We start from the raw sequence: 12,392 nt of genomic DNA, 5'->3' as shown, positions 1-12,392 counted from the left end.
GTAGGACTGCTCCTGGGCACGGCCAAGGGTGCCATCAGCCGGTCCAGGCAGCGGGCGGTCGAGGGGGTCGTTCAACCCGACTGCCTGCCTCTCTTCCGCGCGTACATCCGCGCCAGGGTGTCCTTGGAGATGGAGCACGCGGTGTCCACCGGTACGCTCGCGGCTTTCCGCGAGAGGTGGGCACCGGAGGGACTGAAGTGCATCGTCACGCCCGCCAACCAAATTTTAATTTGATTTTATGTTTTAAAGTTTAATTTGTTTTAATTGCCGGTGCTTTGTGTCCCCCTCCCCTTTTATAGGGGGCACTGGAGGAAAAAATTTGATTTTAGTGCCCAAAAAAAAAGCAAAAAAAAAAAGAAAAACACAAAAAAAAAAACCACAAAAAAGAAAAAAAAAGGGCCTTGTAAATGTCTGGTGTGTCATCCAGGGCGGGTGGCACGGTTTAATGTTAATGTTTTTTCAGGTAAACTCCAAAAGAGTTTCATGCACAAGGACCCCCAGGTCCCTCTGCACCGCAGCATGTTGTAATTTCTCCCCATTCAAATAATATTCCCTTTTACTGTTTTTTTTTCCCCAAGGTGGATGACCTCACATTTTCTGACATTGTATTCCATCTGCCAAACCTTAGCCCATTCGCTTAACCTATCTAAATCTCTTTGCAGCCTCTCTGTGTCCTCTACACAACCCGCTTTCCCACTAATCTTTGTGTCGTCTTTCAGTAATTTCAACAGGCTTTGTCATCCCAAGGGAGATGTTAGTGAAACTCTCACCTCTGAGTCAGAAAGTCCCAGGTTAAAGCCTATGTCCAGAGATTTAAGATCGCAATCTAGGCTGACACTTCAGTGCAGTTCTGAACGAGTGCTGCACTGTCGGAGGTGCCATCTTTCAGATGAGATGTTAAACTGAGGACGTCTATACTCTCAAGTGGACGTAACAGATTCGACAGCATTTTTCAAGAGCAGGGATGATCTCCCATTGTCCTGCCCCGTATTTGTCCCTCAACCAAAAACATGAGAAACAGATTATCTAGTCATTCAACTCATTGCTGTTTGTGGGGTCTTGCTGTTTGCAAATTGGGATGACACTTTTTCCCTACAATATAACAGTGACTACACTTAAAAAGTACTTCATTTGTTGTGAAGCACTTTGGGATGTCCTGAGGTTGTGAAAAGTGTCAAATAAATGCAAGTTCTTTTTCTTCCATTTTTAAGCTTGAGACATGACATTATTTGCACTGGAAAACTATTAGAATTTCAAAATCATAAAAATGATGCTTCGATCTTCCAGACCCTTTTCTTCCCAACTCGTCCTTCTATAAGTACCTTTATTTATTTTAATGTTACAACATTCAAAAGTTGTATGAGTAATATACAGTGACCATTATATTGTGGGCTGGGCAAAGCAGTAGATTAATTTTATCCCCTCTGGGACCATTGTTTGAATGCAGTCCAGACGCATGTAATGAAAGTCTCCTCTGTCAACTGCTTTTAAAGATACAATGTGAAATAAGTGTGGGCAGTCTTAATCCAGTTCCTCATGGCCATGAACCCACAGCACAGCACTCTAATTTGACACTAAATGGCACTGTTTCTGAGAGAATTTACATTGCAGAGGGTAGTATTCTGAGATTAAGGATGGGACATATTGTAGAAGGAACTTTACTCTGTATCTATGTGTGTTGTATCTGATCTTGAAGTGCTCGATACTAGTTTCCACCTCAGGCATTTATCACCTTGATGAGCACAAAATTCAATGTAAAAGTAATGATCGTAAAATAGTCTCCTTTACGTTTAACACTTTTGACTGAATTTCCAATCAACCTAAATCTACAGCTCAAAACTGTTCTTAAACTTGGCATAGTTAACATAAATTAAGCAATTATTCAACAGACCAAAAGGTTGGGAGTTTATGAAATGTAAAAGTCACCTTGGTGCAGTACGGAATGCTCTTCTGTGATTAGGGTTTGATGGAATGTCAAGCTGAAGCAGGGACAGCTCGGGCATAACATCTCACCCATGGCATACCATTATTGCTTTATAGGAGGCCATTACATACATAGTATATCATAGTGCCATGGTAATAAGCATTTTATTTCAATGGGTATTCAAGCTTGAACCAACATTTCATAGTTAGAATAATTGCTATATATAAAAATGAAGCAATAATTTATCCAAATGAGGAACTATTGAGCCAGCCCTATTATAGATATTAATGAGTTTCAAAGAGGTGCAATACGTTGGCAGTGCTGTTGGGATAATTGCTAATATTGGGATTCCACAATAACAATCTGTCAAATGAGTATATACTTTCTGAGAAATAATAATTCAAAGCAAATGATTCAAAGTTGAGGGCCATTTGGCACGGGATCGGCGGGCCGAATGGCCTTCTTTCGTGTTGTAACCATTCTATGATTCTATGAAAGTAGCCCTTTTACTCTGCCAAGACCACCATTTGGCATGTGGCCAGGATAAAGAGACTGTGACATTAACATGCTACTGGTCGACTTCCCGCCCATTTTCTCATTGTCATCAGGACCAGACATATATACGTAAAGTGTGACTTTGGCCAGGTAACCTTGCCACCTGCTTTCTGGCAGGTAAGTAACCTGGGCAATTTTAACTCCCTTCCCTCCCCAACTTCCTAGACAATTTTACTAGATGATTGCTACCTTTAAAAATATCTACTAGGGATGAATGTGTATGTTGATATTAATACATGAATGTATGAAAATATGAATATGTTGTTGCCTTCCAAATCTGTGCCCATCTTTCTCTGAACTCCATGTTTGGATCCCTTCAATCTGGTTTCCACCCCTGCCACAGTACCGGAACTGCTCTCATCAAAGTCACAAATGACATCTTTTGTGATTGTGACAAAGATAAACTATCCCTCCTCGTTGTTCTCGACCTGTCTGCAGCCTTTGACATGGTTGACCACTCCATCCTCATCCAATGCCTTTCCACTATTGTCCAGCTAGGTGAGACTGCACTTGCCTGGTTCCATTCTTATCTATCTAATTGTAACCAGAAAATCACCTGCAATGGCTTCTCTTCCCACTCCCGCATCGTTACCTCTGGTATCACCCAAGGATCTATCCTTGGCCTCTTCCTATTTCTCATCTGCCCCTTGGCAACATCATCCGAAAACACGGCATCAATTTCCACTTATACGCTGATGACACCCAGCTCTACCTCACCACCATTTCTCTCGACCCCTCCATCGTCTTTAAATTGTCAGACTGCTTGTCTGACATCCAATACTGGATGAGCAGAAATTTTCTCCAGTTGAATGTTGGGAAGACCTAAGCCATTGTCTTTGGACCTGCTACAAACTGCATTCCCTGACCACTGACTCCATCCCTCTCCCTAGCATCTGTCTGAGGCTGAACCAGACTGTTTGCAACCTAGGTGTCATATTTGACCCTGAAATGAGCTTCTGGCCACATATCCACGGCATAACTAAAACCACTTATTTCCACCACCGTAACATGTCCATCTCTGCCCCTGCCTCAGCTTATCATCTGCTGAAACCCTCATCCATGCCTTTGTTACCTCTAAACTTGACTACTCCAACTCACTCCTGGCTAACCTCCCACATTCTACCCTACGTAAACTTGAGGTCATCTAAAACTCGGCAGCCCGTGTCCTTATTCGCACCAAGTCCCGCTCACCCATCACCCCTGTGCTTGCTGACTGACATTGACTCCCAGTTAAGCAATGCCTCGATTTCAAAATTCTCATCCTTGTTTTCAAATCCCTCCATGGCCTCGCCCCTCCCTATCTCTGTAATCTCCTTCAGCCTCACAACCCCCCGAGATGTCTGCACTCCTCAAATTCTACCTTCTTGAGCATCCTTTATTATAACTGCTCAACCATCGGTGACCTTGCCTTCAGTTGCCTGGGCCCCAAGCTTTGGAACCCTACTTCTAAACCTCTCCGCCTCTCTCCTGCCTCCTTTTAATGCTCCTTAAAACCGACCTCTTTGACAAGCTTTTGGTCACCTGCTGTAATTTCTTATGTGGCTTGGTATCAAATTTATTTATTTTGTCTTATAACACTCCTGTGAAGCGCCTTAGGACATTTTAAAGGTGTTAAATAAATACATGTTGTTGTTGTTGGGAGAAATTGTTTTTATGTGATAAACGGTGGAGGAAATTCAGGGTACAGAGGGTTAACCTGATATTATACGGTTTAGCTTCCATTGGGCGTAACAAATGCCCTGCTGGAGTCAATTTTACCAAATGCCACTGGAAATGATGAAACAGTAAAATGTTTTTTGATTAAAAAGACCATATATGTGATAAATATTATTTTCTCTAATATCCATCTTATTTGGGCTGAAACTAATAGGGAAGTAATAGAGGATCTTGAAATTAATCATCCTGCAATCATTACTAGCTATATTATTCAAACTGCTTTGGGGAATCCAGGTTTTTGAGTGCAATATCAGTTTCCAGGTTTCGAGACTAATAGCTCATGAAGGGGATACCTTTTATTGAGCTTGTTTCCATGATCACACTGAGCTTGCTCTATTTTCTATATTGTGTTTCCAATTGAGATCACGGTACGGACTGTCCTCTATATACCAAAATAGGATTGCTTTTCTGAAATCAAAAGGGCTGGAGGACCTTCTTCATATGAACCTATCTTGTGACAATTGCAAACCTGAAGGTGGACTGGACTGAAGAGGGGATGAAAAATGACAAAAGGCAGTAATCTAATTAAGGGGTTCAGATATCATAAACCACAATGTAGAAGCTTGGTTAGTTTACATCCACTGAAGACCTTGGTTAGATTACAGTTTTGTTATTATTCAAGAGTAATTGATTTGATAATAGGTGGTCCTGGTGCTCGCAGAGACTGGATCTAGGGGAGGTCTATTAACTCTGCTTCTTGTTTCGAGTGCTTGATCACGGCTATTTAGTCCTACTATCTACTGATGTGGTCACATGAAAATAAATACGATTGTGGCATTATTAGTACCAGTTTATTACAGAGATACTGTAGAATCTGTTTACATTAATAGAAACTACCAGATACCTCAGTGATTAATCTCATTAAGGAATTTTAAGGGACTCATAATGAGAATAAGAATGAAACTAGAGTCGTCGATAATTATCTCAAACCTAAATTGATATTACAGACTTAAAGTAACTGCTGTACATCCAGTATCATATGCAATATATGTAATATTAATGACTGTGAAGTGATCAATGCCCATTTATTGGTGCCATATTTAGTACTGAGAATTAACCGGTAGCCCTGCAAGTTTTTTTCCTTCAAATAATTATCCAGTTCCCTTTTGAAAGCCATGATTGAGTCTGCCCTTTCAGGTAGTGCATTCTAGATCATAACCACTCGTTGCGTAAAAAAGGTTTTCCTCATGTCGCCTTTGGTCCTTGTGCATGAATCCCAAAAAGTTAGTTTGCAGGTGCAGCAGGGAATCAGGAAGGCGAATGGAATGTTGGCCTTCATTGCGAGAGGGATGAAGTACAAAAGCAGGGAGGTCCTGCTGCAACTGTACAGGGTATTGGTGAGGCCACACCTGGAGTACTGTGTGCAGTTTTGGTCACTTTACTTAAGGAAGGCTATACTAGCTTTGGAGGGGGTACAGAGACGATTCACTAGGAAGATTCCGGAGATGAGAGGGTTACCTTATGATGATAGATTGAGTAGACTGGGTCTTTACTCCTTGGAGTTCAGAAGGATGAGGGCTGATCTTATAGAAACATTTAAAGTAATGAAAGGGATAGACAAGATAGAGGCAGAGAGGTTGTTTCCACTGGTCGGGGAGACTAGAACTAGGGGGCACAGCCTCAAAATATGGGGGAGCCAATTTAGAACGAGTTGAGAAGGAATTTCTTCTCCCAGAGGATTGTGAATCTGTGGAATTCTCTGCCCAAGGAAGCAGTTGAGGCTAGCTCATTGAATGTATTCAAATCACAGATAGATAGATTTTTAACCAATAAGGGAATTAAGGGTAATGGGGAGCGGGCGGGTAAGTGGAGCTGAGTCCACGGCCAGATCAACCATGATTTTTTTGAATGGCGGAGCAGGCTCGAGGGGCTAGATGGCCTAATCCTGTTCCTAATTCTTATGTTCTTATGTTCTTATGGTTCTTCTGCCTTAAGTTTGTGTCCTCTGGTTCTTGAGCTTTCTGCCAATGGGAACAGTATCGACTCGGTCTAGACCCCTCATGATTTTGAACACCTCTATCAAATATCCTCGTTACCTTCCCTGCTCTAAGGAGAACAACCCTAGTCTATCCAGGTAACTGAAGTCCCTCATCCCTGGAACCATTCTTGTAAATAAGAACATAAGAAATAGGAGCAGGAGTAGGCCATTTGGCCCCTCAAGCCTGCTCCGCCATTCAATAAGATCATGGTTGATCTGATCCTGGCCTCAACTCCACTTCCCCGTCTGCTCCTCATAACCCTTGACTCCCTTATCATTCAAAAATCAGTCTATATCCACCTTAAATACAGTCAATGACCCAGCCTCCACAACTCTCTGAGGTAGAGAATTCCAAAGATTCACAACCCGTCGAGAAGAAATTCCTCCTCATTTCTGTTTTAAATGGGTGACCCCTTATTCTGAAACTATGCCCCCTAGTTCTAGATTCCCCCACTAGGGGAAACATCCTCTTGGCATCTACCCTGTTCAAGCCTCCTCAGCATCTTATACATTTCAATAAGATCACCTCTTAGTCTTCTAAACTCCAATGAGTATAGGCCCAACTTGCTCAAACTTTCTTCATATAACAACCCCCTTTCTGCGCCCTCTCTAAGACCTTCACATCCTTCCTAAAGTGTGGTGCCCAGAATTGGACACAATACTCCAGTTGAGGCTGAACCAGTGTTTTATAAAGGTTCATCATAACTTCCTTGCTTTTGCCTCTATTTATAAAGCCCAGGATCCCGTATGTTTTTTTAACTGTTTTCTCAACCTGCCCTGGCACCTTCAACGATTTGTCCTGCGCCCCCTTTAGAATTATACCCTTTAGTTGCCTCTCCTCGTTCTTCCTACCAAAATGTATCACTTTGCTTTTTTCTGCATTAAATTTCATCTGCCACATGTCTGCAATTCCTGAATATGTATATGTCTTCTTGAAGTCTATCACTATCCTCCTCACTATACGTCCAAGTTTTGTGTCGTCTACAAATTTACAAATTGTGCCGTGTACACCCAGGTCCAAGTCATTAATATGCATCAAGAAAAGCAATGGGCTAGAACTGACCCCTGGGGAACACCACTGTATAACTTCCTCCAGTTTGAAAAATAACCGTTCACCACCACTCTCTGTTTTCTGTCACTTAGCCAATTTCATATCCATGCTGCCACTGTCCCTTTTATTCCATGTGCTTCAACTTTGCTGGCAAGCCTATTATGTGGCATTTTATCAAACGCCTTTTAGAAGTCCATGTACACAATGTCAACTGCATTGTTCTCATCCAGCCTCTCTGTTACCTCATCAAAAAACTCTATCAACTTAGTGAAACACAAAACTTGCCTTGAACAAATCCATGCCGACTTTGCTTAATTAATCCACACATGTCCAAGTGACTGTAAATGTTGTCCTGGAATATAGTTTCTGACAGCTTCACTACCGCCGGGGTTAAACTGACTGGCCTGTAGTTTCCATGTTTATCCTTACACCCTTTTTGAACAAGGGTGAAACATTTGCAATTCTCCAGTCCTCTGGCAGCAGCTCCATATCCAAGGGGATTGGAAGATTATGACCAAAACCTCTGCAATTTCCACCTGTAAAGTCCTTACTCTACAACATGAAACCACACGAGGCACATTCTGGGGACAAGGCCACTCTGTGACCTTAACTCTTTATTTGCAGGACTCCAAAGACCATGACCCTGCGTGGGACCTCCCTTTTTATACCTGTGTGATCAGGTAAGGAGTGTCTCCCACAAGTTCACCCCTTGTGGTCAAGATATGCATCTAGGTTGAGTGTATGCAATAATACTGTGGTGTTACATTGTGGTTACATACATGACATCACCTTCCCCCTCCCCCGCCAAAGTCTTATTGGGATCATAGGTTTAGTCTTTCAGGTGGTCTACGCTCCCTCGTGGAGTGCCGCAGTTGAGGCTCTGGTTGTTGAACACTGACGTGAGTGTCTGTCACCTGTGGTGATTCCGGCTTGTCCGGGCTGACCGCAGGAACTGTGCATTCTTCTGATTACTCTTGTTGCTCGTTCACCGGCGGTGTTGTGAGCTCCATCTCATGGTCTTCTTCAGGTTCCTCTGTGTCGATGCTGAACCTTTTTTTTTAAAACTTGGTCCAGATGCTTACGGCATATCTGACCATTGTTGAGTTTTACCACGATGACCCTATTCCCCTCTTTGTCAATTACAATGCCCTCAAGCCATTTGGGCCCCATGGCGTGATTGAGGACGAATACAGGATCATTGATTTCTATACATCTACTCCTCGAATTACGGTCATGGTACTCATTTTGTGACTTGTGCTTGCCCTCAACGATGTCGGTCAGGAATGAGTGAATGAGGAACAACCGAGTTTTGAGTGTCCGTTTAATTAGTAGCTCTGCGGGCGGGACCCCCGTGAGCGAGTGCGGTCGGGATCTATAGGCCAGCAGGAGACGCGATAGGCGGCATTGTAGGGAGGGTCCTTGAATCCTGACCATACCTTGCTTAATGATTTGGGCCGCACGTTCCGCCTGGCCATTGGAGGCCGGCTTGAACGGCGCAGTCCTGACATGGTTGATGCCATTGCCCGACATAAACTCTCGGAATTTGTAGCTTGTGAAACATGGGCCATTATCACTAACCAGGATGTCCGTCAAATTGTGGGTTGCAAAGATCGCACGTAGGCTTTCCACGGTGGTGGATGACGTGCATGAATTCAGAATGATGCACTCGATCCATTTCGAGTACACATCTACCACAACAAGGAACATCTTACCCATGAATGGGCCCACGTAGTCAACATGAATGCGTGACCATGGCCTGGTGGGCCAGGGCCACGGGCTGAGCGGGGCCTCCCTGGGGGCATTACCCAGCTGGGCACACATCGTGCACCTGCGAACAGTGTTCCAGGTCTGAATCAATTCCAGGCCACCAAACGTGTGACCGGGCAATGGCCTTCATCAGCACAATACCTGGGTGCTCGCTGTGGAGTTCCCTGATGAATGCCTCCCTGCCCTTCTGGGGCATAACTACCCGGCTGCCCATAGTAGGCAGTCGGCTTGGATGGAAAGCTCATCCATCCGTCTGTGGAACGGTCTGACCTCCTCAGGGCATGCTCCATGTGCAGGCGCCCAATCCCCAGTCAGGACACATTTCTTAATCAGGGATAGGAGGGGATTTCTGTTTGTCCAGATTTTGATCTGGCGGGCTGTGATGGGGGAGCCTGCGCTGTCAAAGGCATCGACAGCCATGACCATCTCGGCGCTTTGCTCCGCTACACCCTCGGTGGTGGCCAGTGGAAGCCTGCTGAGCACGTCAATGCAATTTTCAGTGCCTGGCCGGTGCCGGATGGAGTAATCATAAGCAGCCAGCATGAGAGCCCATCGCTGTGTGCGAGCAAACCCTCTTCTGGTCCATCCGCCTCACATATTAGTCTGGTTGCAGGCTTCCTGCACATTTGAGCTAAGTGGCCATTGAGATTGCAGTTCCTGCAGACAAACTGTTGAAATCTGCAAGATCTAGCTGAATGTTTTCCCCCACATCTCCAGCATGAGTTAAAGTTTCCATTGTTGGGAACAAAGGGACTATGGCCAGGCATTCTGCGCTATCTGTCCCTTTGACTGCTCGAGTACCCTATTAGTGGGTGTCAATGGCCCCATCCTGGGCCGCATTGTCCACTGTGATGGCGTGAATGTCCGTTCAGCCTGCTATTGTCTCTGTTGAAGTCCTACTCTGGGCTCTATTGCTGCCTGGGAGGTGTCGGACTGCCCCTGCCTGCCTGCGAGTCGCATTGATGATGTTGACTCCCTGATCCATCGCCGCGTTAGAGGCAGAATTGCGCGCGTATATTATTTTCATCTCTTCCTCCCCCGCCATGAAAGTTTGAGCTATCAACGCCGCCGCTTCCAAGGTCAAATCCTTGGTCTCAATTAATTTGCGGAAAATTCCCACATGACCGATGCCCTCAATAAAGAAGTGCCTGAGAATCTCCCCCCTGCAGGCGGCTGTGAACTTACAGAGGCTAGCCAAATGCCGGAGGTCTGCTATGAAGTCCGGTTTGCTCTGTCCTTCACGACGTCGGTGGGTGTAGAATCTGTGTCGGGCCATATGTACGCCGGTTTGAGGTGCTCCCCGATCAATTTGCTAAGTTCTTCAAAGGTTTTGTCCTCCGGCTTTTCGGGTGCTAATAAGTCCTTCATGAGCGTGTAAGTCTTTGGTCCGCAGCTGGTCAAAAGATGAGCCCTTCACAGGTCGGCCGCTGCATCCCCCAGCCATTCTTTCGTAATGAAGCTTTGCTGAAGCCTCGCGACAAAATCGTCCCAGTCTTCCCCAGTCGAGGGCATCGGTCATGTGGGAATTTTCCGCAAATTAATTGATTCCAATTTACCCGGGCCAGATCCGTTCTCAACCCACTGCAATTGGCCCTCCTCCAATTAAGTAATTTTACTCTAGATTGCTCCTTGTCCTTTTCCATAGCGAATCTAAACCTTATGATACTGTGATCCCTTTAGAAATCGCTGGTTAGGCTACTCGGTGCGCATGCCACGGACAAACTGTACGTGGCACATGCACTACCCATTGGTACTTGAAAATTGCATCACGGTCCTATTAACATCATGTGAGTCTGATGTGCAGGGACTAATGAGGCGCCCACCGAAAACAGGCTGCTCATATCAAAGACCCGACCAAAATGGTTGCAACCTGAGTATCAGCGGGAACATGGTGGTAAATGTTGCACCACGATTTTCATCATGTTACCACCCCATTACTGCCTGGCAGTAAAGCCAAAAACAGAACCAATTTGCTAATGCTTTTTTATTGAATTCCTTTGTCTGCAATTTAAATGCTTTCATTTGAATAGCAGGCAAAAGAATTTCATTTGAATATGTTAAATATCAGAGCAATCTCAATAAATTTAAATTGAAAATACGATTGCTCAATTTAATCCAAGATCTATTTAGCATTTAAGAACTGAAAATAAGTAATAGTTTGTATTTATGATACAAAATAATTTATGCAAACTCTTCGTTAAGCCAATGTTTTCAATAGTCTAATGTTGTGCATTGTAGAATAGAAGGGATGGAGGAATATGGTGAAAAGGCAGTTTGATGGGGTTGACTATTGAAAAAAATCAGATGCCTGTTGAGTCTAATAGTCTACTTCCTGTTCTTAACAATTCTTGTATTTGTGATTATCACCTTGACTTCAGAAAGATAGATTAAAAAAATATTAGATAGAATAAAAAATGAATTACCTGCTGTCAAAGAGACCATCACTGGGGAGTACATGTGTGTTGTCCTTCCCGACCAGGAACTTGATTCTATCGTAGAAGAGTCTTGGGGGATGCAGGGGAAAGGGCAATTGACTCTGCTGGATCAGGTCAAGCGGGTCAGGTGATCCTTGGCAGAGTTGACCAGTGTAACAAACGGTTTGTCTGCAACAGTCTGGGTCCATGCAGTCTGTTAAACCATCTGGAAGGAAAGAAGCGTGAAATGTGAGGCAGTGCTTTTAAAAATGGATATATTTGGCTCCAAGGTAGTAATATTTTGCCGCTGCCAATGTGGTCTATATAGCACTGACAAAGGAATGTTCTTTCAGTTCTAAAATTAACTTAGAGCTGTCAGATGTTGATTTTCTAACCATCGTGTGTCTGAACTTGTTATATTTTAAAACATCCGAGAAGTGCCTTGAAGAGTATTACACTGCTAGTCAGATCAGAAATTAGTCTCTCTCCTCCTGCCAGTGCTGACTGATGCTTGGATGTCATTCCATGGCTAGCAGCAGGACTTCCCTGGTCATTCTTCATGTGTGAGCAGAGATACTGCTTCAACAGACTACACAGCTCACATTTATCCTGTTGTCATCAAATGCCCACATTACCATGGATCACTTAATAGTGATCAGGGGTAGAACCCAAGCTATCAGCCCCCTAGCTCAGTCTACCTAAGACCTATTGTAGCATCTGTTAGAAATTAGGGGTATCCAAAATGTATATGGTTATTGTGCACAAAATTGTGACACAAATAATATTGTGTTTACATGATTGTATTATAACTTGAGACAAAAGTGCTGCTTGAGACTAGTATTAGAATAGCTGGACAGATGCTTAGAATGTGCTTATGTTTTGGTTCCCTGCGGTTGTTATAGCATTCTGCACTATGACAGTCATATATGACCTTGGTTCCAGGCTAGCTATCTGCTGTTTTGTGTTAGGAAGGTTAATTAATGTATC

General features: G+C 43.9%; 1 protein-coding gene across 3 annotated transcripts in view; it reads right to left on the bottom strand.

Moving 5' to 3' along the window:
* tenm1 (teneurin transmembrane protein 1) overlaps positions 1-12,392 on the bottom strand; it is a 1,011,052-nt gene that overhangs the window by 182,621 nt on the left and 816,039 nt on the right. For all 3 annotated transcript variants that reach the window (XM_070882702.1, XM_070882701.1, XM_070882703.1), the window contains one exon: positions 11,415-11,631. In XM_070882702.1, the coding sequence (XP_070738803.1) occupies positions 11,415-11,631 (217 nt within the window). The remainder of the gene's footprint in view (positions 1-11,414; positions 11,632-12,392) is intronic.

The sequence above is a fragment of the Pristiophorus japonicus genome, chromosome 6 (genome assembly GCF_044704955.1).
Source record: "Pristiophorus japonicus isolate sPriJap1 chromosome 6, sPriJap1.hap1, whole genome shotgun sequence".
Classification (NCBI taxonomy): Eukaryota; Metazoa; Chordata; class Chondrichthyes; family Pristiophoridae; genus Pristiophorus; species Pristiophorus japonicus.
The sequence above is the reverse complement of the archived record's forward strand: the minus strand, read 5'-3'. Positions and strand labels throughout refer to the sequence as shown.